This window comes from Trichechus manatus, unplaced genomic scaffold, assembly GCF_000243295.1.
Source record: "Trichechus manatus latirostris isolate Lorelei unplaced genomic scaffold, TriManLat1.0 scaffold00053, whole genome shotgun sequence".
Classification (NCBI taxonomy): domain Eukaryota; kingdom Metazoa; phylum Chordata; class Mammalia; order Sirenia; family Trichechidae; genus Trichechus; species Trichechus manatus.
In genome coordinates, this window is record NW_004443989.1 from 13,568,544 (window position 1) to 13,593,541 (window position 24,998).

The 24,998-nt window shown below is 50.6% G+C and overlaps 1 gene segment (V, D, J or C); it reads right to left on the reverse strand.

Moving 5' to 3' along the window:
- Positions 1-12,924: 12,924 nt before the first annotated feature.
- The window catches only part of LOC101356308 (immunoglobulin heavy constant gamma 1-like), a 458,188-nt gene continuing 446,114 nt past the window's right edge, over positions 12,925-24,998 (reverse strand). Inside the window, 6 exon segments of the C gene segment in view lie at positions 12,925-14,445; positions 14,666-14,796; positions 16,756-17,076; positions 17,158-17,487; positions 17,598-17,639; positions 18,049-18,339. Coding sequence covers positions 14,362-14,445; positions 14,666-14,796; positions 16,756-17,076; positions 17,158-17,487; positions 17,598-17,639; positions 18,049-18,339 — 1,199 coding nt within the window.

Consider the following 24,998-nt stretch of genomic DNA (forward strand, 5'->3'; position numbering starts at 1 on the left):
CGTTCACTTGACCTAGAATTCATCCACTTGCATAGATCAAGTAAATATTTAGTAGATTTCCTATCTATTTCACTCTTAGGGACACCACGACTAAGTAGTAATTGCCATAAGCCAATATGAGTCAGACTATTCTGATTACTACTTTGATTCTGCTGTCCATTATGGTAACCATGCCCACCTTTTCTTTGTTGATTGAGTGCCACCATTTGACCCCTACCACCAAGGGGTCCAGTTGGCCTCATTGTCGTTAGGTGTCTTAATTCAGTTAGGGCATTTCCCACTGTCAAATCTGACTTACATAAAATAGCAATCCGCATTCTTCAAGGATGCTGGGATTCTGTTCACAAATTTGTTCCTCACTGTTGTAAAAGGTGTGACCTCTAGGCATTCCATGTGTGGGTCTGTGGGTATAACCTGATAAATTCATTCTAGCATGCCAATTTCCCTAAGCTTTTGGATACCTCTTCTACAGTATACCAAGGCAGGTCTTTTACTTCGGTTTGATTTAGTGTAGGCCACCGTATAATCCATGCTTCAGCAACACAACCAAATAAACTATTAGATCCTTTCCTAACTTCTCAAGCTGAAACATTGAATGAAGAATCTGTGCTTAGTCGGCCCATATCAATAAGCTGAGGCTGATCCACCTTTATGTTCCTTGCTTTGTTATCCCACACCCTTAATAGCAATTCCCACACATATTCCCAAGATTTCTTTTTGTACATATTAGAAAAGTCAAGCAGTTCTTTTGGAGTGTAGTGTACCTCCTCCTGGATCACACTTTGTACTTCACCCTTTGGGGCTAACTGGGACTGAAGTTTAGATATAGGTCTAGAAACCAAAATCAGTAGGGAAATGTTTTGAGAACTTTCAGCATTGTCTTGTAAAACATCTGCCTCAGGCGATGCCCCACGCAATGACTCAGACAAAGACACTTTAGATGCAGCTGGGTTAATCTCATTAGATGGGAGTGGATGGGCTAATGGTTTTGCTGGGCAGGATGATTTAGCAGACAATCATGGAATAATCCCTTCAGATGTGAGTGAGAGGGCTGATTTTGATGTCAGGAGTGTTTCAACGGAATTTAAGGGCTCAGTATCTCCAGCTTCCTGATTATCTGCCCATATGTGCCCATCCTAAGTTTCAAGATCCAGTTTATTCCCAATCAATGCCTCATTTTAACTTCAGACACCTCTGGAGGTTGGCAGTTGAGTTGGCATTGTAATTCAGCCACTCTTACAGTAAGACTCTGGGTTTGGTTTTCAACAATGTCAGCTCTGTTAGTACAAGAAATAAAGCTTTCTTTCAAGGAACAAGTGGAAACTTTGAGGTCATTTATGTGGTGCTTTAGCTTTGACTCTGAAGCCCTGAGCTCATCCCTTTCTTTCACCTGTTTGTGTAACAAAAGTAGGAGAAATCAATCAGCTTTCTTATACTTCTCATTCTGACAAAACAGTAGAAAGCTATCACACATGCATGCAATCACTCAGAGCCTCGCCTTCACCAACACCTGATCTATTGGTGCTGACATTTTGTGTATTTGAATTGCCACCTCATGACATAGATTAGTAGTGGCTTCTTTACTACTGAAAGTAGAGTCATCAACATCTTTAAGACTAGCCAGACTTGAGAACCAATTTAAGTAGGGTGTTATTCAGTTTCCGTGTAATTGATGTTCTTCTTTGCTCTTCCTGTTGTTAATTTCTCCTTTGAAGGTGTTGTGATCAGAGAAGGTACATTGTATTATCTCAATGTTATGGATTTTGTTGAGGGTTGCTTTGTGGTCTACAATGTGGTCTATTCTGGAGAAAGTTCCATGTGCCTTGGAAAAGAGTGTGTACTTTGCAGCTGTTGGGTGGAGTGTTCTATATATGTCTATGAGGTCAAGATGGCTGATTGTGGCCTTTATATCTTCTGCATCTTTGTTGAGTTTCTTTCTAGATGTTCTGTCTTTTACCAAGAGTGAAGTGTTGATGTCTCCTACTATTATTGTGGAACTGTCAGTTTCTCTTTTCAATGCTGTTAGAATTTGTTTTATGTATTTTGGAGCCCTGTCATTGGGTGCATAGATATTATGGTTATGTCTTCATGATGGACGGTCCCTTTAATCCTTATATAATGCCTTTCTTTGTCTTTTATGGTGGGTTTTGTTTTAAAGTCTATTGTATCTGAGATTACTATTGCCACTCCTGCTGTTTTTTGGTAGCTGTTTGCTTGATATATTTTTTCCATCCTTTGATTTTTAATAAATGTGCCTCTTTGTTTCTAAGATGTGTCTCTTGTAGACAGCATATTAATGGATCCTGTTTTTTTAATCCATTCTGTCACCCTCTGTCTCTTTAGGGGTGCACTTAGGCCATTTATGTTCAGTGCAATCATTTATAGGTGTGAGTTTATTGCTGTCATTTTGTAGTGCTTTTTTGTGGCGCTGCTGTTATCTTTGTTCCTCTTACTCTCCTGTGCTGAATTCCTTTTGTCTGTGGATTTTTTTTTCATTTCTTTTGTTTTTGTAGATTTTGTTTTTACTGAGACTTTATGTTTTTCTTGTTTATTTTGATTAGTAGGTTTGTTAACTTTTGTGGTTACCTTGAAATTTACCCATACCTTCTTCGGTTTGAACCAGTCTTTTATTACTTTGCATCATCTTGCCTTCCTCTCCATTAGAAAATTCTATACCTACACCATTTATTCCCTCTTTTGTTGTTCTGATATTATCGTCATTTACAGATTAACCTCTCTGGTTCCCTGTTGTAAATCTCTTAGTTTTGAATAGTCCTTGAGCACTCATTTCCTAGGTTGGTATCTGACTGGTGTGATCTTGCATTCTAGATTCAGGTTGTCATCTGATGTTGTTTGTTCTCAAACCAAAGGATTCCCATTAATACTTCTTGTAAGTTTGGTTTGGTTTTTACATATTCCCTTAATTCCTGTTTTTCTGGAAATGTCCTAATTTCATCATCATACTTGAACAAGAGTTTTTCGGATATATTATTCTTGTTCGGCAATTTTTTTTCTTTCAAAGTTTTATATATGTCAATATTTATAATATTATATAAAATATGTTTATTATATTGCTTTCTTGCCTGCATGGTTTCTGCCGAGTAATCAGAGTTTAGTCTTATTATTTCCCCTCTGCATGTGACTTTTTGGGTTTTTTTGAGCTGCTCTCAGGATTCTTTCTTTGTCTTTGGTTTTAAGGAGTAAAATTATGATAAGCCTTGGTGATTTTATTTGAAAGTCTATCCTATACGGAGTTTGTTGAGCTTCTTGGATGGTTCTCTTTGTCATCTAGTGCTGCTTTAACAGAAATACCGCAAGTGGATGGATTTAGCAAAGAAAAATTTATTTTCTCACAGTCTAGTAGGTTACGAGTTCAAATTCAGGGCATCAGCTCCAGGAGAAGGATTTCTCTCTCTAATGGCTCTGCAGGAAGGTCCTAGTGATGCATCAGTCTTCCCTTGCTCTGGGAGCATCTCAAAACAGGAACCTCAGGTCCAAAGGACATGTCCTGCTCCCAGTGCTTCTTCCTTGGTGATATGAGTTTCCCCTGTGTCTCTGTTCACTTCTTTCTTTTATATCTTAAAAGAGATTGGCTTAAGACACTGTCTAATCTTGTAGACTTCATCAGTATAACTGCCGCTAATCCGTCATATTACATCATAGTGGTAGAGTTTACAATACTTAAGGCAATCACATCAGATTACAAAATGGTACACAATCATACAATACTGGGAATCATGACCCAGCCAACTTGACAGATATTTTTTGGGGACACAATTAAATCCATGACAGTGGTAATCTTTTCATCTTTCATGATATTAGGGAATATTTCTGTCAGCAATTCTTCAATGATACTGTCTGTGCTTTCCATTTTCTGCCCCGTTTTGGAACTCCTATCACTCAAAAAATTTTGCTTTTGCTTGCATCCCACATCATTCTCAGGTTTTCTTCATTTTTCTTTGTTGTTTTCTCTGATTTTTCCTGAAACAAAGTGGTATCCAAGTATTTGTCCTCAATTTCACTGATTCTGTCTTCCACTGTTTCAAACCTGCTCCTCAGACTTTCAATGACACTGTCCATTTCTGAAACCTTGTTGTTTGTCTTTTGGATTTCTAATTGTTGTTTTTGTATGATTTCTAGTTGTGAATTTATTTTGACATTTTGTTCCTGTATTATTTTCCTGAATTCTTCCATTGTTTAGTCTGTCTTTTCCATGATTTTGTCTGCTTTTTACATGATTTGTCTATTTTTTCCTCGTTTTTGTCTGCTTTTTCTTCAACTGTTGTATAGTTCTGAATATTAGAGATTTGAAATCTCTATCAGGTAGTTCCAGTGCCTTTTTTTCTATTGGAAAGTTATCTGGTGTTTTATTTTGGACACCTACTGGAACCATCCTGTCCTAGTTTTTATATGTTTTGATAGTGTCTGCTGTCTTCAGGGCATTCAGTAGTTATTTTCCTTGTTTATTGATTGTAGATTTGTGTTTCATCCTGCTTCTTTGTTTTATTTGGTTATGTTGGAGCAGGCAGGCTGTGCATTCTTTGTTTTTTACTCATCTGTGGGCAAGATATTTTTCACCTCTTTGTCCAATGAACAGAGCTAGTCTCTCAGCTTTGGAGCAGCAAGGCAGGTTCAGCTGAAGGGGAGGGGCTGGAATGGGTTGTTTTGGGCATGTACTAGGGCACAGGGTGGGCCAGGGGTCAGTGCAGGGCAGATTATGGAAGGCTGTGCCTGTGCTGTTCGAGGGTGTGATGTTCAGTGCACTGTATAGATAGGCAAGAGAGAGGTGGGAGGTTGTGATATGCAGAGCTAAGTTGGGTATAGGAAAAAAGAGAGAGAGTAGAGAGAAAGAAGAGAAAAAAAAGTGCAGAGGGAGCCGGCCATTGGAGTGGAGAGATGAGAAACTGAGAAGTGAAGAAAAACAAAAAGGAAAAAAGAAAGAGAAACAAATAAATAAATAATTTAAAAAATGCCCCCAAGGATCCTACTGCCAACCAGAGAAGTGGCTCCCAGACCTCGGGACACAGCCCATCTAGAATGGGCAGAGATGACACACAGTGCCAAGTAGTCAGGAGACAGGAAAAGAAGAAAAATAGAGACAGATTAGAAACTGAGAAATGAAGAAAAATAAAATAAAATAAAATAAATAAAAAAGAAAAAGTAATGCCCCTAGGGATCCCAACTGAAGAAGTGGCTCCCAGGTCTTGGGGTATAGCCCATCTAGAAGGGACAGAGATGGCACACAGCATCAGATATTCAAGAGACAGGAAATGAAGGAAAGTAGAGAGATGAAAAACTGAGAAATGAAGAAGAACAAAAAGGAAAAAAAATTCCGCCAGGGATCCCACAGCTGCACGGACTGGGGAAGTGACTCCCAAGCCTCACAATACAGCCTGGCTAGAAGGGGTGGAGATGTCACACAGTGCCAGGTATTCAGGAGACAGGAAAAGAAGGCAAGTAGAGAGAGATGAGAAACTGAAAACTGAGGAAGAACAAAAACAAAAAAAGGTCCCAGGGGTCCCACAAGCTTGGTGGTGTGGACCAGGGAAGCAGTTCCCCAGCAGAGTGGCACTTCACAGCCTGTCAAGAAGAAGCAAAGATGGCACACCAAGCCAGATGTTTGAGAGAAAGGAGGGGAGAGGGGTGAGAGACAGGGAAGAAACCAAAAGAAGCCCAAAAAAGCAACACCAGCAACAAAGAAATGGCACTGAAGGAGCCAGCTTGTCTGGGCAGGTCCAATCCAAGCGGCATGGAGCCGGGCCCGCCTGGCTGAGCAACCGAGGCCCTCTGGGTTGCAGTGGAGGCTGAGCAGGGGGAAAAAAGTAGGGCGTGGGAAAGTGTGTATCACTGGTTACTGGGTGCTCTGTCTCCTGCTGAGAGTTCCCCCTGCAGCTACTTTCCCCTACTCCCTGTCTGCTGATCTCTGACAGGAGTCTAAGATGGTGAATCCATGCTGCATTAGCTGATAACGGATCTCTGCTCCGTGTCTCTCCTAGCTCTCTGTTCTCCGTCAGTTTCTTATTCCATTCAGTGCTTGGTTGAGTTCTTTATCTCTTAATTTGATGCTTAGGGTTCCAGGATTGACATTTGTATCTGTTTTACTTAGTTTTTCTGGTCTTTGCTTCTGTTTGTAGTGCCATGTTGGCTTCACATCTTGAGAACCAATTTAGAAAACTCATCCTTAAAATTTTGTTTCTCTTGAACCACTTTCAGTATCAAATGTATTAGGCTGGGTTCTCTAGAGAAGCAAAACCAGTAAAGCATATAAATATATATGTAGACAGAGATTTATATCAAGGACATTGATCACATGGTTGTAGAAGCTGGAAAGTCCCAAGTCTGTGGATCAGGATAGGGACTTCTCCAGATTTACATAGCTGAAGGGGCTGGTAAACTCAAGATCGTCAGGTTGGAGATCACGGCTCTTGTCACAGGCTGTGAAGATCAATGAATCCCAAGATCAGCAAGCAAGACTGCAGGTAAGCTGCTAGCTCAAGTTCCAAGAACCAGAGACCAGACAAACAGAAGCGCTAGCTACAGGATCCAGAATGAGCAAAAAGCCCCCAAGCCTTGCCAGAATGTCTGCTTATATTAGGATGCGGGCCACATGCCTGAGGAAACTCCCTTTCAACTGATTGGCTACTCACAACAGATTCCATCATGGGGGTGATCACATATCAGATCTCAACAAGGAAGTGATCACATTGTATGACTACCAAAGCACGGAGAAGCATGGACCAGCCATGTTGACTCTCAATCTTAACCATCACAACATCTTTCTGGTATTCCCTGCTTTCAGCCATGATCCATCTGACATCAGCAATGATATCCCTGGTTCCGCGTCCTCTTCTGAATCTAGCTTGAATTCATGGCTGTTTCATGTCAATATACTGCTGCAGCCGCTTTTGAATGATCTTCAGCAAAATTTTACTTGCTTGTGATATTAATGATATTGTTCGATAATTTCCGCGTTTGATTTGCTCACTTTTCTTGGGAAAAGGCATAAATACGGATCTCTTCCAGTCAGTTGGCTTTCTCCCTTTACGTACAGTAAAAGTTGTGAAAGCCAGAATCCGTGTAAGGTGGAAACCTGTGAGAGAAGGAAAACTCAAATATTTTCCACTAAAATAAGTGATGGAAAAGTGCTACAACTTCACTCTGTCAAAGGCAAAAAACTTAGGAGACCCAGAAAAACAAGGCAGTTCCATCAAATTCCAACTCTACAGGTTTCACTGTACATCTCACCTTAATTTGGCAGCTCTGGAAGTGCAGCCCTGATTTTCATTATCTGACTCTTTTAACCAGTAAAACTTCAGTGTTCTGTTTGAGTTCTGGTTGCACCAGGCTGGGTGGATTGGAGACTGCCTTCAGACAAATCTTTAAAGGGAAGAATACTCTCTAGTGTCTGCCTGCGTTTGATCAGGTTCCATGCCTTCAAATAGTAGTTTTAAAAACAGTTTTCCCAGAGTTTATGATTGTTATCTGTCAAAGGGGTAGTCTTATACAAGATACTCCACCATTGTTTGGAATAGGAACTACTTTCTCCTGTGTGGTTTTTCATTTTCATTTCCCTGATGACTACTGTGGTTCAGCGTCCTTTTCATGTTTCATGGCCATTTGGTTACCTCTTATAAAATGCCTGTTCAATTCTCTGGCCCACTTTTCTATGGAATTGTTTGATCTGTATAATTGATTTGCAGGGGCTCTCTATGCATTCTGGATATATTTTAGTCAGTTAGCTATGTTTGTAGGGGAAAACTGTGAAAGACTTTGAAGTGGACCAAAAGAATACTGGGTGTCTTCAGTGGAAAACAAGACGTTGTCTTTCACACTCTTCCAGGTTATCTGATTCTGTGGGGATCTGTGCCTGTCTTTCCTTGTCTTTGATTTACTTCACAACTACATAGGTTGTAGAAAATTGATAGCAATATAAATTCTTTTTGGTGGAAGATTACATGTATTTATAAATTTATTTTAGCATTCCTGATTCAACTATATAAGTATAGGATTTTGAATTCTACTATGAACTGGGAGTAACATTTTAATTAACGAATGAAACAAAATTTTTGACATGTGTTCCTTATATATCTATATGAGAGTCATGACTATACTCTTAACAAAATTATCCTTTAATATGTTGTAAATGTCTTATCCTACCCAACCTCAGTGTCCAGCAGGTTTGGTCTTCTTTGGCCCAGAGGAACAGGAGACCAGGTGTTGATGAGCAGACCTGGGACTGACCACAACCTTCGTCTATGGGTCTTCTTTAAGGGCAATCCCTTGGGAAAGCCTCTCTAACCCCATATGCTGGGTTAACTTCTTTGTGTTATGTGACCTTATAGTCTCCCTTACTTTTCATTCATAGCATTTACCTCAATTGTACTTAAATAATAGTTTTTGGAATTATGTACTTGATGCCTGCCTATGTCCCCACACTCTAAATTTCTTGAAGGCAGGAGCCATGTCTATATGCCTGATGCCTAGTGGCATCTGGTGCCAAGTCTCCTATTGGGTAAATATTTGTTGAAGAAACTAATGGACAGTGTCTTCACAGATCTTCCTAGGGCCGTCTGTCCTCTCTCACTGTCTCTGGGCTGGAGGAACCTCTTTAGGGCTTGACTTTCAGTAGCTGGGTTGAATGCTGCCTTTCCCTTTGGGCAAGAATCAGATCAGGATGGTTTTCTGAAATCTTCTTAAGGGGCAATATGGAGCAGTAGAAGGCTTATGATCTTTGGAGTCAAAATACTTGAGTTCAAGTTCTTGCATCCTACCCACAAGTAGGAAGCTGAAGCCTCTTTGAAACCTTGGTTTCTTCACCAGTAAAATTGAGACAGTGACTCTTGCTTCTTAGGGGGTATTATCAGCATGAAATGAGAGAAGGATCTCTGTTATGGATTAAATTATATCCCCTGAAAATATATGTTGAAGTTCTATCCCTTGTACTTAGGACTGTGATTTCATTTTAGAAAATAGGATCTTTAAAAAAATATATTATCAGTTAAGTCACAGAGGAGTAAGGTGTGTCCCAGTCCTAATCCCTTCTGAGTGGTATCTTATAAAAGAGGAAAAGTTACACAGAGACAGGGAGACAGAAGGACTGAGGCAGATATGGTAGCAAGCCAAGGATTGTCATGGATGGATTTCTGGCAGCCACTAGAAGCTAGGAGAGAGGCATGGAGGGAGCCCTCGGAGGGAATCGACATGGCCAAGACCCTGATCTGGACTTCCTGTCTTCAGAAATGTGGGGCAGATTTCTATTCTTTGAAACTACCTATTTTGTGATTTGTTTATGACAGCCCTAGGAGACTGAGATAGTCTCAGAAAACTCTGAAAAATCAAAACACTGTGCAAACATCAGGTATGGTTATTATTACATTTTAATACTTATCCATTTTACTTCAAATTCTGGACAAGCATTTTGATTATGCTTGTATCTATCTGTCAGCTTTTGCTAGGAAAAGCCATGGTAACAAGCAACCTCCAAATGAAAAAGGTTTTGCAGCATCATAGCTTTATTTCTTTCCCATTTCTATGTCTCTTGCAGTTGTCTGTGACTCTGCGTGGCTGTGCTCTCTGTGCCTTCTTTGTTCTGGGATCCAGGCCGAAGAAGAAGTGCTTTCTGGAACATGCCATTCTCAAGAAAGAGGAAAGGAGCAATAGTGGAGCCACATGATGGACACAAGTCCACCAAGGCTGATGTCAGTGGTGGTATGGTATCCTCCTCCAACGGGGGTAGCATGCTCACAGCAAGCGGAGGGCAGTGAACAGTGAGGAGCAGTACTATGATTTACCATCAGGATGAGGACACTGCTGGAGGAGAGCTCAGCACAGGTTGCCTGAGAGCCAACATGTCTGCTGGGTTTTGTGCATTTTGTGCATCATGCCTTCCTAGATCTGCCTTTGTATCCCCTGCTGCTGCTGGGCCCCCCTAGGTGTGGGCTTTTCCCACATCCTACGTGGACAAGCTCTTACTTCCCCTCTGTTTTCTTTCTTCTGGCCTGATCATCTGCAGCCTGCATTTGAACAGAGCCTGGGGGATGACCGTGTGTTGAGGGAAGTTATTAGCCTGAATCTAGAGGTCCAGATATGGACCCACCTCTCCACATGCCAGTGGGATGACACTGGTCATGTCATTGACCTTTGGCATCTGCCCAGCCCTATCCACATCCATCCCACGGCCTGGACTGGACCCTGAGATAGAACCTGAAGAAGGGTCTAGGATGTCAGTTTTCTTTTCTCCCACTTCCCTGCCCATACTGCAGTTCTGCAAACTGGAAGGCACACCTCAGATGCCATGCCTTGGACATCACACCATAGACATCCTGTATGACCGGCCATTGAGTACTAGGTCTGAGCCAGGGGTCCCGAGGACACTGTGGAGGTCAGAGGGTGGTAGCCTTCGATTTATGCAGAGCTGTGGGAAAGATGGTGCCCAAGCTCAGCCTTCCAGGCAAGGTTTGAGGGCCAAGACCTACTCCAGGTGGAGAACTCTTTGGGTGGCTGTCTTTTCTGCCTGTGTCTGGGTTTGCCCTGCTGTGTTCTGGCCTAGACTTGCTGTCCAAGTGTGTAAATGGACCGATGACAGCTTGAGAGCTCTCTCTGCAGCTGGGATAGGGCTGGCAGGTGGCACACCCCTTTGTCTGCAAGGGCCTTCAAGCCAGGAAAGAAGGACGCACCCAGGAACCTCTGCCCCTCGCCCGTAGCTCCACAGCACAGAAGCCTTACTGTTTAAAGGGCCACAATTTGGCACCAGTTACAGAGCACAACCGGCTCCATCTCAGGCTCCCTGGAGCTCGGCCTTGAGTCTAATGCAAGGACTCTCCGGTGATGTTATGGGGTGAACTGTGTCCCTCAAAAAAGTTATGTTGACTCTGTAAATGGAAGAGTTCTTGTTCTTTGCCATCAGGTCAGCCCCTGTCATGGATTGAATTCTGTCCCCCAAAAATATGTGTCAACTTGGTTAGGCCATGATTCCCAGTATTTTGTGGTTGTCTTCTATTTTGTGATTGTAATTTTATGTTAAAGAGGATTAGGGTGGGATTGTAACATCCTTACCCAAGTCACATCCCTGATCCAATGTAAAGGGAGTTTCCCTGGGGTTAGGTCTGTACTACCTTTTATCTCTCAAGAGATAAAAAGGAAAAGGAAGTAAGAGATCTGGGGACCTCATATCACCAAGAAAGCAGTGCTGGGAGCAGAGCTTTTCCTTTAGACCTGAGGTTCCTGTGCTGAAATGCTCCCAGACCAAGGGAAGACTGATGACAAGGACCTTTCTCCATAGCCTACAGAGAAGAGAAAGACTTCCTCTGGAGCTGACACCCTGAATTTAGACTTGTAGGCTACTGAACTGTGAGAGAATAAATTTCTCTTTTTTAAAGCCATCCACTTGTGGTATTTCTGTTATAGCACACTAGATGACCAAGACAGCCTCCAACTCATGGTGACCCCTCATACAATGGAACAAAATGCTGCCTGGTCTTTCTCCACCCCCATGACTGGTTGTGGATTAAGCCATTATAATCTATAGAGTTTTCATTGGTTGATTTTCAGAAGTAGATAACTAGGCCTTTCTTCCTAGTCCACCTTAGCGTGGAAGCTCTGCTGAAACCTGTTCAACATCATAGCAACGTGCAAGCTTCCACTGACAGGTGGTGCATTGTCCAGGAATTGAATCCAGGTCATCTGCATGGAAGGTGAAAATTCTACCATTGAACCACCAATTCCCTCCCTACCCTTTCTACCCCCTGCCCCCCCCCAAAAAAAAATTATGTTGAAGTCTTAACCCTGTACCTGTGAATGTGACCCTGTTTAGAAACAGGGTATTGTTTGTCATATAATGAGGTCATACTGAGTAGGATGGGTCCTAAACCTAATCATTTCTGACTGGTGTCTTATAATAAGAGCAGGATAGACACAGAGACATACACACAGGGGGAAGAGAGGCACCAAGGAATGCCAAGGAACTCCCAGGGATACCAACAAGGATGCGCCCGCACCCCGTTAGAGCTGATGCCCTGATTCTAGCTTCCAGAACGGTGAGACAATAAATTCTGGCTCTTTAAAGCCTCCTACTTGTGGTATTTCTCTCAAGACAGCACTATGGAAGTAAGACAGATGGCAAGGACCCAATTGTGTCAGTGGCATGGCCCCTGCTCCCCACCCATGGCCATTCCAGAAGCTGGGTCTGGACTCTAGTAGCTGCTCTTCCTGGCCTCCCTGTCTTCAGAGCAGCTCCCGTGCAGCACCATACAATGAGCCCCTCTACAACCCTTCCCTGTGTAAAATTACCTGCATCTCCCTACAACCCCCAGGACACGGGTCAGTGACTCAGAGGCACTTTTGACCCTACTCTGGGTTGGCCTTTTTTTGGTCATCCCACCTAGTTCTGGCCCCCTTCCAGCACAGCACGGGGCTTGTCCCTCAGCCATAGCCAAGGTTAGACAAGCCTCCTGTGCAACCCCTTGGGGCTCTGCTCACCAAGCTTCAGCTGCCTCCCTACACAGCTTCTTTGCACATCCTCGAACCTCCTTGCTCCATCCATCTCAGGTGCCGAGATCACTACTCCTGGCCTGCTGTTCTCAACCACCTGGCACCACAGGGGTCAGATTGGGGCCTTGTCCAGCACTGTGCCAGGCACAACAAGGCCCAGTCCCTCCAGTGAGGATGGAGGCTGTCCTAAGACCCCTTTGTCCTGCCCACACCACAGAGCAAGGGGGCAGGCACATCTGATGTCTCCCTAGCTGTGGGGTGGAAGTCTGCTGGAGAAGAAAAGACACAGGTGCTGGGGAGACCCAACGGCCCCTAGCCAGTGCTGGGAGCTGAGTGCATGCACTGTGCTCTGGGACCCATGTCTTGGCCAATCTGACTGCTGGGGCTGGTACTCCAAAGGCTCAAAAGTTGTCACCATAGAAAGACTACCTCCATGATAAACCGCATAATTTAAGGCCATTTTATTGTAATTAAAAAACAAGGACAACATATGTACATGAAAGAAAATCAAGGGGCTTCAGGAAATTAAAAAGAAGTAAGAAGCTACAAAGCTGATGACATTTCCTTGGCATGTTTTGCTTCCGTTTGCCTCATTCTTCTTCCCACTTTAAGATGTGGGCTTAGCACTCTGGCTCCTTTGTGGTGTGACTCTGCTGGGCATTTGCTTGAGGGGCGGTTGGGAGACATGGAGCCCAGAAGGGTGGCAAGGTTTGGATCCCCAGAACTCTGTGCTGTGCCTGTGGCCAGGCTGGCCTGACTCTTCGTCAGAGTCTCGCTTGTGAGACGCCCACTCCCAGCATCTGGTCATCTCTCCTCACTCTCACGCTCTTTGTCTTTGGCCACCTCTGTCCTGGGCCCATGGAGGTGGCCTCCCATGGCACACCCTGACCATTTGGGGCACAGTCACCAGGTCTCTCTCCAAGAGGCTGTCCAGCCACTCACCCTTAAGACCTGATGCCCTTTCTGGTCAGCACAGATGACACCCTCACCCAAAGGCCCTACCTTTGCACCCTCCAGACCCTGCAGTTTTTAAGGGGGCAGCCCAGGCCTTCACAGGTGGTCTCTTACATAGTGGTGAGGCTGGGCCTTTGGGCTGGAACTGGGCTGGTGGCTGGGAGATGGCAAGTATCCTGGGCCAGCCCCCTTGCCTGGCCTCATGCTGGCAGAGGCTGGGAGCATCTATCCCTTGGGTTGAATCCCACTACTAAGAGCACTGCGAGAGGCCGATATTGGAGGGGAAGCCCCTTCCCATGAGCTAGAGACAAACTTTCCAGTTCAAAATGAAAATGAGCTTATTCCTCAGGCCAGGGACCACAAAAGTGATGGAGGGAATCCCAGTGGTCTCCCAGGGTGGAACTAGCCAGGCGAGGGCCGAGAGGAAGCATCATGCAGTGAAGGCTGCAGCACTTCTCAGGGAGAGTACCTGCTTGAGGTGATGGTCAGTGGCTCCCCTGCCTTGGTGCATGATGTCCCCACCAAGGATCTTTGAGACTTGGCATCTCTCAGAGTCAGGCTCAGGGTGGGGCTTGCACTCAAGTCCCTGCTCCAAATGGACATGTGAAATACTGGCCCATCCCCTCCTCCAAAATGGACATGCACAGCTGACTCTGAGGGTCTCCCAGTGTGATGACCCCACCGGCACTCCTGGTGCTGCTGTAAATGTTATTTAGATATGGGGTGGCGGGGCATCCAGGCTGCTGAAGTATAGGGGAGAACCTGCTGTCCACAAGGTTCTCTGACAGGAGGGAGATGAGACAGCATGGTCAGAGGGCAGTAAGGGGTCAGAGGGCAGGGCGGGGCTCGGTTGGAGGGTGGAGCCACCTGAAGCCTATGGCGGGGTCCAGCTTCTATGTGTTCGTCTCTGAACAGCCACTAGGCAGCCTGCCCTATCATATTCCTGTAGTCGGGGACGATCGTCCGCTTCAGCTCCACCACCGAAGAGAAGATCCACTTCACCTGAGGGTGACAGAGAGGCAGCAGTGAGGGGATCAGCCCCAGACCCCTGTGACCCCCAGGCCCTGAGACCCAAAGCCCCCCTCTCCCTCTGCCCACTCATCTGGGGTCCGGCTGCTCCATGCATGGGGACCCTACTGGCAGAATAGCTCTCTGTGGGGGGCAATGGGCTAGGGGTTAGGAGTCGGAGGTTGGCACAGGGTAGAGGCCCTGGGAAGCAGACCTTGAAGAGGGTGATGGTGGCACTGTAGCACACGCTGAGCAGGAAGAGCGTGATGAAGATGGAGATGGTGGTCCACAGCCCATCCAGCTCCCCATCCTGGGCCTCCGCACAGCTCTCATCTGGGTGCAGCTCTGGGCAGGGGATGAGGGATCAGTGAGGGTGTCTGTGCCACGGGGGGTGGTGCAGAGATGGGGGACAGGAAGGTCCAGGAGAAAGGTCCCCATCTATGCTGGGGGTGGCCCTCCAGTCCCCTCACCCTGTCCTCCCTGCCTGTCTCCTCCCTGGAAGGGCTGGGACAGCAAGGCCCCGTGGTCATCTCTCCCTGGCCATACTTCTATAGTCTCTTGGGACTGTGCTGGGGACCCCTCCCCAGGCTTGGGCTCTGTCCTCAGTCCCATCCCTCTCCTACAGCTTGGGCCCCAGCATGGCTGGGAACCCCTGTCCCACTCATGGCCCAGCCAGCTGTGGGAACCACTCCCTTTTACCCTGCCACCAGTGCAGGGCTGGTCAGGGCAACATAAGGGTCCATTTTGGGACATGGCCACTCCAAGCCCCCCTGCAGCCTGTCTGGGCCCCTGGCCTTCCACTGTCACTCCCCTGGGTGAGAAGGTGTGGAGGGCAGGAGGGACAGAACAGCCTACCCTCCCCAGGGAAGCACAGTGCTGAGAAGTGTTGTCAGGGACAGTGAAGGGCTTTTGACCCCTCATATGAGGAGGCAGGAGTGTGAGTGTGCAGGAGTCTTTGTCATCACAGCAGTGAGCTTGTGATGTGAGGAGACCAGGAGTCCTGCCCCTTTGAGCAGCTCTGGTGGGTGGGTCTGGGAGGGAGCATGTGGGTCCCTACAGGTAGGGACCTTGTCTGAGTTGGTCAGGTATAGATGAGCTGGGAGCAGCCCATCGGACACTCTTGTTCAGCTTTGGAGGGTGTAGGATGAGGCTGGTGTGTGTATTCATGGGACCTGGGCTTGTGTTCACAGGGACACAGAGGGAGGTATTGTGCAGTTTGCCCTGTGTGAGGCCCCAGTGTATAAGGAGTGTGTGTGTATGGGCGTGTGTGAGTGTGCCCATGTGTTTGTGTGTGCATGCATGTCCATGTGTGCACATGTGTGTGGGTGCACGTGTATGCTTGTGAGTTTGCATGTGTTTACTTGTGTGTATCTGTGCATGTATATGTACTTGTGTATATGTGTGTGTGAATATGAGTGCATGTGTGTGTGTGCCTGTATATGTACATGTATGTGTGAATATGAGTGAATGTGTGCCCATGTGTTTGTAAGTGTATGTGCGCACACATGTGTACCCACCTCCCCATGTGTTTACGTGTGTGTGTGTGTGTGTGTGCACTGTGGTCCATGTGTTTGTGTGTGCATGTGTGTGGTGTGCGGGAAGACAATCTGTGGGTGCTGGGGTGTTATTTAGCAGGAAGGGTTTGTTTTTCATGGGTCTGAGGTCTGTGTCCATATGGGTGTCTGGTCATTGCCACCCCTCCCCAGGGCAGACCGCCTTGATCCTGAGTGTGTTGTGTGGAGTGGCCTGTTCTTGGAGCCCCAGTGGAAAAGGGGGGCCTGTCCCCATATCCAGGGGCCTCTATGTGAACACAGAGCCACCAAGGGGAGCTCCTGCAAGGCTCAGTGGACAAGGATCCCTGGGGACAAATCAGACACTCTCTCCACCACACAGCCTCCCTAGGTGCATCTACCTGTTTCCTCCCTCACTTCAGGCCAGAGTAGCTGCTGGCTGGAGAAGGGGCCCAGAGAAGAGACACTGCTGGTGAAGGACGTGTCTCTGTGGCAGGCTGCCCACAGCTGGCTCCCCCCAGGTGGCCTGCACATACCCCCATGCTCTCCCCCAATGCTGACAGTTCAGGTCTCAGGCCACTCCTGACCCCACAGCCCAGCAGGGCCCAGGCTCATGTAGGCCTCGGAAAGAACCATGCCAGTCTTGCAGGACCCCAGGGCAGAGCTGGGTGCTTTATTTTTAGGGTGGATTGCCTGGGGTGTATATACAGGTGAGGTTCCAGGTGTGCTCAGGGGCCCCAGCAAGCAGCAGTGGGGAGGCACTCGCTGGACGTGCTGGCTAGCACTCATTTACCAGGAGACAAGGAGATGGACTTCTCAGTGTAGTGGTTGTGCAGTGCCTCGTGCAGCACCACGCAGGTGAAGGAGCTTTCTCGCTGCCAGCTATCCTTGGACACTGAGAGCTTGCTGTACAGGAAGAAGGTCCCATCGGCCTCAGCCAGGGCTGGAGTGCTCACGTAGCTGTTCTCGGGCACTGCCTGCTGGTTGCTCTTCCAAGAAACATCAATGTCAGATGGGTAGAATCCCTTCACCAGGCATGTGAGGCTGACCGTGTTCTTGGCCAGCTCATCCCGGTGTGGGGGCAGGACATACACCCGTGGCTCCTGGGGCTGCCCTGTGGGACAAAGGTGGAGGGAGGTTATTTCCAGTGTTGAGGGAGGCGTAGCCCACCCCTCCTCACCCACCACTGCCTCACCTTTGGCTTTGGAGATGGTCCTCTCAACAGGTGCTGGGAGGGCTCCATTGTTGACCTTGCACTTGAATTCCTTGCCTTTGAGCCAGTCCTGGTGCAGGATGGGGAGCACGCTGACTATGCGGTAGGTGCTGTTGTGATGCTCCTCCTCTTGCGTGGTCTTGGCTGTGTGCACCTCTTTGTTGTCCATGTACCAGGTGAAGTGGACCTCACGGTCATCATGGCCCACGTCTATTACCAGGCACGTCACCGTGGGGGTTCGGGAGATCATGAGGAAGTCCTTGGGCTTGGGGGGGAAGATGAAGACAGAGGGCCCTCCCGGGAGCTCAGGAGCTGGTAGGAAGAGATGAGAGTCAGTGGCAGGGCAGTGGGAGCTGGGTTGTGGACTGGGTTTGTCCCCCACTGGGGCTGGCTCCTGTTAGTGAGGGTGGGGTTTACTTTACCTGGGCACTTGCACTCTGTCAGACATGGCTTGCGGCATGACTCTACAAAGATTGCAGACAGACAGAGAATGTTACCTTAGTGGAAAGGAGAGTAGGCATCCTGGCTGGGGAGGGAATGTTTGGCCCTCAGACTGGGATGAGGTCAAGTTAGGCTCTTTCATGCAGCAGTTGGCAGCTCTGAAATCCACCATCTGACTCTGGGCCCAGGGACTGGATTACAGGCATCCAGGCTGTGCATCCCCTAGGCCTGGCAGAGGACCCCAGAAGACCCCCTCCTTGAACCTGTGGGACCCCAGGAGGGGCAGGCAGAGTCCTTTAGGGGGAGGAGACAGACAGGAGTCACCACCTGCCCTGCACCCCTTGGTGCATCTGGGGCCTCAGGCTGACCCTAAGCTTGTCTGCTGTGGACACAGGTTGTGGGTTCCCACTTGCAACCTTGCCCGTGGCTCACCTATCTTCTTCTTCACGTTGGTCTTGCTGGGAGTGTGGGCAACGTTGCAGGTGTAGGTCTGGCTGGGCCAGCTGCTGGCAGGCACAGTCACCGTGCTACTGAGGGAGTACAGGCCAGACGACTGCAGGATGGCTGGGAAGGTGTGTGCGCCAGATTGGTCTCCAGGGTTCCAGGACACCGTCACTGGCTCTGGGAAGTAGTTGGTGACCACGCAGGCCAGCACCACTGTGGATCTGGATGTGGTCCCACAGCAGGGGGCCAAGGGGAAGACTGTTGGGGCTGTGGTGGAGGCTGCAAAAGAAGGGGCCCTGTGTGACCATGTGCCCTGGCTGAGCCTGGCTGCCTGCCTGCCAGGCCTGTACTCTGTGCTCACAGGCACCAGGAGTACACACCTGAGGAACACTTTTGGGGCACACACCTGGGTCACACAGCTGGCCGGTCTCACCTCCTTCCACCTCAGCCCTCCCTCCCTGGGGACCCCTAGGAAGGTGCCAGGCCTGGGACATCTCTGACTGGACATGCTTCCAGGACAAGGTGCCTTGGCTGTGGCCTTGTTGACTACCCCAGGACCACAGGCTTGGCTTGGTCAGCCCAGCCAGCTTTCCAAGACCACCTACAGCCAGCTGAGCCCTGGGATCTCCCAGCCCCTTCTTCTGACTCTGCTTATCCATTAACCTTAATGTGGGTGGCTCCAGGTCCCCCACCTCCCCTGAGTGCCAGACCTAGTCCTCTGGTTGACCCCAGACTGTAAGCCCCTGCTCTGGCCAGCTTCTCTCTGCTCTCTCAGCCAGTGGCCATCCTTGGGCCCTCTTGCCCCAGTCAGGCCCTATACCTGGGAGTAGCAGCCTCTGCTACACCCTGCCGGCACTCCGGTCCAGGCCGCTCCACACAGAGCCTCTTGCCACTCCACTCTCTGCCTTCCGTGTCTCCGGGTCTCCTGGAGTCTACCCCCTGACTCCAGCAAAGGATCTTTATCTGCAGTGAAGGCTGCCCAGGCCCTGTCTTGTGTCAGAGACTGCTGACCCTGGCCCCCCCTGTCCTTAGCCAGCTCCCTGGGAGCGCGGGCATGCCTTTCTCTGCCCCCTACCCCTTCACTGGCCCAGCCCAAGCCTCTAGCCCAGGCTGCTTCTAATCTGTTGCTCTGGGCCTGAGCTCCTATGGCCCCCTGTGGCTCCACCAACCCAGCACTCACACTCCCCCATCATGGCCTCCCTGTCCTTCCTGGCCACTGTCCAGCTCCTGTTCACCCAGATGCTTCCTCTTTCTTGTGTGGTCCTGCCTGAGTTAGCCCCAAGGCACCACCTCCTCCTCCCTCCATAACCCAAACTCAGGTTACCTGCCTGTCCCTGCCTCTGCCCACATGGCTCCCAGGTCTGTCAGTTCAGCCTGAGCACCGCCCCCCTCAGGCTCTGCTTCCCAGCCCAGCAGCTCCTGAAACCAGGGCATCCCAGCCCACCCTCAGCCCAGGTGGGAGCTGTGCACCTGCCCTCTGACTCTCTTCTTCCCTGCTTGTGCCAGTACCGTGAGCCCCAGGCAAATCGAGTGTACCCTCTGTCCCTGCATCCTCAGGCTTTGGAAGCTCAAGCCCACCCCCTGCCAGGCCTGTGCCCTCGGACTTTGGGCCCCTCTGGCCACCCCCTCTCCCTTGCCCACTTACACCACAGGTTCCAGCAGCCCATGCTCAAGCCCGTCTGCCAAATCAGCCACCTTGTGACCCCACCCCATGACCCCATCGCCCCTGAAACAGAGCTGAGCCCTTTGGAAGAGACTGTGGCTTCCTCCTCTGCACTGGGGCCTCCACTGCTCATGGTCCCCTCCCTGCACAAACCCTGGACCCTTCCTCCCCTGGAGCTCCTGCCAGTCCAGTCTCCTGCCTCTGTCCACCTGCTTTCTGTTGGTCAGTTCAGGCTGGGCGCCTGCTGACTTCACCAGCCCAGGGCACCTCGCCCTCCTCAGGGTCCTCAGTACTGACCTACCAGAACCCCCGCTCCAGCTCCTGCAGGACCCCTGCACCTCCTGCTCTCTTGCTCTGAGGCCCACCTACACAGGACCTGAGCCCAGGCTCAGCCTCAACATCCTCAGACCTTCTGCCCATCCTGTTAGCCCCAGCACTTTCAGCCCAGGTCTGCCAAGGGTCCCTCCTCTATCCACTCACTTCCCAGCACTGGGCTTGTTCCCTTGTTCCCAGGACACCCACCATTGGCCCAGCTGTTCAGCTGCCAAGGCCTTCAGTCTCTCCTGTCAGAGCAACCAGCTCCCACCCCTAACTCCTGGCTTCAGCTCTCTGGCCCCAACTCCCTGCACCCAGCTTGCAAATCGCAGCTCCTAGCTCTCAGTTTCCAGCCCCCAGCTTCTAGCACCCAGCCCCCAGATCCCACTTCCCAGCTCCTAACACCAGCCCCCAGATACTTGGCTCCAGCTCCTAGCACCCAACTACCAGCTCTCAGGTCTCAGCCCCCAGCTCCTAGCAACAAGTCCCCAGCTCTCAGCCCCCAGCTCCTGGCACACAGCTCCCAGCCCCCAGCTCCCAGACTTCAACCTCTAGCCCCCAGCTTCTAGCTCTGAGCTCCCAGTCCCCTGTCTCCAGTCCCTAGGTCTCAGACCCTAGCTCCCAGCTCCCAGCCTTCAACTGCCAGCTCCTAGCAACAGCCTTCAGCCCCCTATCCTCAGTCCCTGCTTCTCAGCTACCTGCTTCTGGCCCCTAACTCACTCCTCCCAGCCCCCAGGCCCTACCCCCATCTCTCAGCTCTCAGCTCCCAGCCCCCAGGTCCTAGCCCCCAGCTCCCAGCCTCCAGCTCCTAGCACTAAGCTCCTACCCCCAGCACCTACCTCTCAGCTCTCAGTGTTCACCCATCAGCCCCCATATCTCATCCCCAGGCTCCCAGCTCCCAGCCACCAGCTCTCAGTACCCAGTTCCCAGTCCCCAGCTCCTAACCCCCAGCTCCTAGCCCCCAGCTCCTAGCTCCCAGCTCCTAGCCTCCAGCTTCTAGCTCCCAACTCCTAGCCTCCAGCTCCTAGCCCTCAGCTCCTAGCACCCAGCTCCTGGCCCCCAACTCTTAGCCCACAGCTCCTAGTAACCAGCTCCTAGCACCCAGCTGTCAGCTCCTAGCTCCCAGCTCCAAGCTCCTAGCATCAAGCTCCCAGTACCCAGCTCCTAGAACCAAGCTCCTAGCCTCTAGGCCCCAGCTCCCAGCACCCATGTCCTAGCACCCAGCTCTCAGCACCCAGCTCCTAGCACCCACTTCCTAGCACCCAGCTCCCAACCCCCAGGTCTTAGCACCTAGATCTTAGCCCCCAGCCCCTGGCACCCAGTTCCCATCCTCCAGCTCCTAGCACCCAGCTTCCAACACCCAGCTCCCAGCTCCTAGCATCCAACTCCTAGCAACCAGCTCCTAGCAACCAGCTCTCATTCCCCAGCTCCCAGCCCTGAGCTCCTAGCACCCATCTCCCCAGCCCCAGCTTCTAGCACCCAGCTCCAGCCCCCTACTCCCAGCTCCTGGCCCCTAGCTCCTAGTACCAGCTCCTAACCCCCAGCTCTCAGCCGACAGCTACCAGCTCCCAGGCCTGAACTCCTAGCACCCAGCTCCCAGCTTCCAGCTCCTAGCACTCAGCTCCCAGCCCCAGCTCCTAGCACCCAGCTCCTAGCACCTAGCTCCCAGCCCCCAGCTCCTAACCCCCAGCTCCTAGCACCCAGCTCCTAGCACTCAGCTCCCAGTCCCTGCACCTACCACTCAGCTCCCAGCACTCACGCACAAGGCCCCAGCTCTTAGCCCCAGGCTCCCAGCTCCTAGCATTCAGCTCTTAGCCCCCAGTCCCCAGCTCCCAGCCTTCAGCTCTCAGTTTATAGTCCCCATCTCCTAGCACCCAGCTCCCAGCTCTAGTGCACACCTCCCAGCTTGCAGCATTCACCCATCAGTCCCCAGCTTTCAGACCCAGGCTCTCAGCCCCTAGCCCCAGCTCCCAGCCCTCAGCTCTCAGCACCCAGTTCTCAGTCCCCAACTCCCAGCTCACAGCTCTCAGCTCCCTGCTCCTAGCTTTCAGCTCCTAGCCCCTATTCCCCAGATCCCAGCTCCTAGCACCCAGTCCCTAGCCCCTGCTCCCAGCCCCTAGCATCCAGCCTCAAGCCCCTAGCACCCAGTTCCAGCTTCTGGCCCCTACCACCCAACCTCCAGCCCCCAGCATCCAGCCTCTACCTCTCAGATCTCAGCTCCTAACACTCAGCTCCTATCACTTAGCTCCAAACCTCTAGCATCCAGTCTTAGTTTCCAGCCCCTAGCTCTAGCACTCAGCTCCCACCTCTCAGCTCCTGGCCCCCAGCTCCCAGGCCCTAGCCCTCAGCTCTCAGCTCCTACCTCCTAACACCTCGCTCCTAGCCCCCAGTCCCCAGTTCTCCACTCCTAACACCCAGCCCCCAGCCCCTATCTCCCAGCACCCAGCACCCAGCTCTCAGCTCCCAGCCCTTAGGTCTCAGCTCCTATCCCCCAGCACCAAGCCTCTAGCACCTAGTTCCCAGCTCCTAGTACCCAGTTACTAGTCCCTAGCACCAAATCCAAGCCCCTTTCCCCTAGCCTCTAACAACCAGCCTCTAGCCCCAGCTCCCAATCCACACCTCCCAGCTTGTAGCTCCCAGTTCCTTGCACCCTCTACCCTAGCCCCATTCCCCTAGTTCCCTCCTAGATGAGCTCCTAGCCACTGCCAGGTCTCACCCTGACCTCCCCAACCTAAGCTTCAGTCCCTGATCTCCCCACGGGCAGGACCAGTGCTGACCCCCGACCATGGCTGGATCCCTTCCTCCCAGCCTTACATCTACTCCTGGGGGCCCAACATCCTGTTCTTGCTCCCAGGTCCCTGGATTTGACCCTTTCTTCCTGAAGCCCATCGTGCTGCCCACTCAGTGCCTGCCCTGGTCCCAGCCCCTGGCCACTGAGCTTGGGCACAGGGATGCCCACTCTGACCCCTCCTGCGGTTGGCCCTGGCTGTAGCCTAGAATGTCCCCCCACCTTCTCTGACACAGCCCTGGGGCTCCTACTGGCTCCATGGGTCTGGACTGGACCCTCTGGCCACTTGGTGGCCCCTCCCCTATGCTGAGCCAAGCCCACCCCTGTGCCCTCAGTTCACACCTGCCCTGCCCCACCTTGTGTCAGGCTCAGCGCCTGCTGGCTCTGCCTCGTGGCCCCAGCCCAACTCAGACACTGTGCAGCTCTGAGGCCTCCACCCGTCCATCCTGGCAGTGTCTCCAAGGGCAGAAGGCCCCCTGCAGCCCACCTCTGCCTGCCCTTGGCATCCAGGTCTTTTGGTGTGGCTGTGCTCCTGCCACCACTCCTCTGTCCCTGCAATGGGCAACCCTCATCCCCATATGGTCAGCCACTCAGCCTGAGCAGCCAGTTCGTCTCCGACTCTGAGGGCCTGTTCTCTCCTCTGCTCATCCCAGACTCTCCTTGTGGCTGTTTCGCTGCCCAGGACTGGCAGATCCCACCAATGCCCCTCCAGCCTCTCCCCTGGCTCTGGCCCCCCTCCTCTGCAGACCTGCTGCTCCCTGCCCACTCAACTTACCGAACTAGTGCCCTGGGCTGGCCCTGGCACAGGGGGCTGCTGCCCCCTCCCAGCCCCGGCCTCTGAGTTGTGAACTCCTCCACAGGCCACAACAACTAAGAACGGGATTGAAACCTGGCTGACACTGCTTGCTTCCTGAAGTTCCCTTTTCATCTGGGTAATTTCTGCCTCGGAAGCCTTGGGGGGAGTACAGACACTCTAGGGCCTCTCACGTGGGCGTGTGGGGGAGGGGTGGAGCCCTGGGACCCAGAGAAGTCCGTGGGGGCATGTAGGAGCCCCAGGCATCACGTGCTAGCTATCCTCCCTTCTTTGCCCACACAGGATCCCCAGGCCAGTCTGGGCCAGGCAGTGAGTATGCCCCTCTCAGCCCCACCCAGGTCAAGTGCCCAGAGCTTAAGCCTACCTGCAGGCTGAGGTCCCAGAGCCTCTCACCCAAGCCCCATAGGCACTTCCTTCTGCCCTGGACTGGGTAGAGCGTGGGCAGATCAATGCCCCAGGATGGCTCTGGTCCCTGCTGCTGCTCAGACCCTCCAGTCCAGCCCCAAGCCCCATCCTCTTCCATACCCACCTGAGCTACCCACACAAATGGCCTTAAGAGGAAAATGCTGTCTTTTTGGTCCTTGCCTCTGACTTCTACAGGTGACTTCCCTCCTGCTTCTTTGTCACTATCCTTGGCTCATCTCTCTGGCCACTGAATGGGTGCAGCACACTGGCCAGAGGGGATGTTGGCCTCAGGATTCAGCCCAAGGGACACTTGCAGATGCTAGAGAAACACACTGAGTCCATATCATCCCTGGTCAGCTCACTCATATTCATAACTTTGACAAAGCCCCTCAGCATGTTTCTTTCTTTTTAGTTTATTAGACCTGTGAGTGTGCACCCCGTAGAATCCACGCCCACCACTATGCCCAGGTTTCTGGATATGCTGGCAAATCTTGCATGTGGTGTGCATACCACTTTCTTCTGGTTCCAATCCTGTTTCAGCTCCCTGGATTTTCCCAGGACTGCTCTTGAGTTATAGTATTGTGGGCTGGTCTCAAGGAAAATTGGCAACTCTTGAGATCATTACAGGATTCGAAAGCACCAGGTGTCTATTCTCCTTGGACCAATGACAGGAAAAGCTGCTCTGACTAGTGGTGATTTGGACATTCAAGGTACTGGACTTTATCAGAATCTGTAGAAATGTCCTCATTGCAGTTCTCAAGGTCACTTTCTTTCCAGATAAATTCTTTCACATGAGAAACCTGGTGAGGCTGTGAATTAATTCATTCAGTGTTGAGATTTTGCAAGCTGTTGTAACAAACTTTGGGTCTGGCTTTCAGAAACATTCCCCCTGCAACCACATTCATCCTATGGCTATGAGAGAAAATAAATGCTTTTAGGGCATTCGTAAGGGC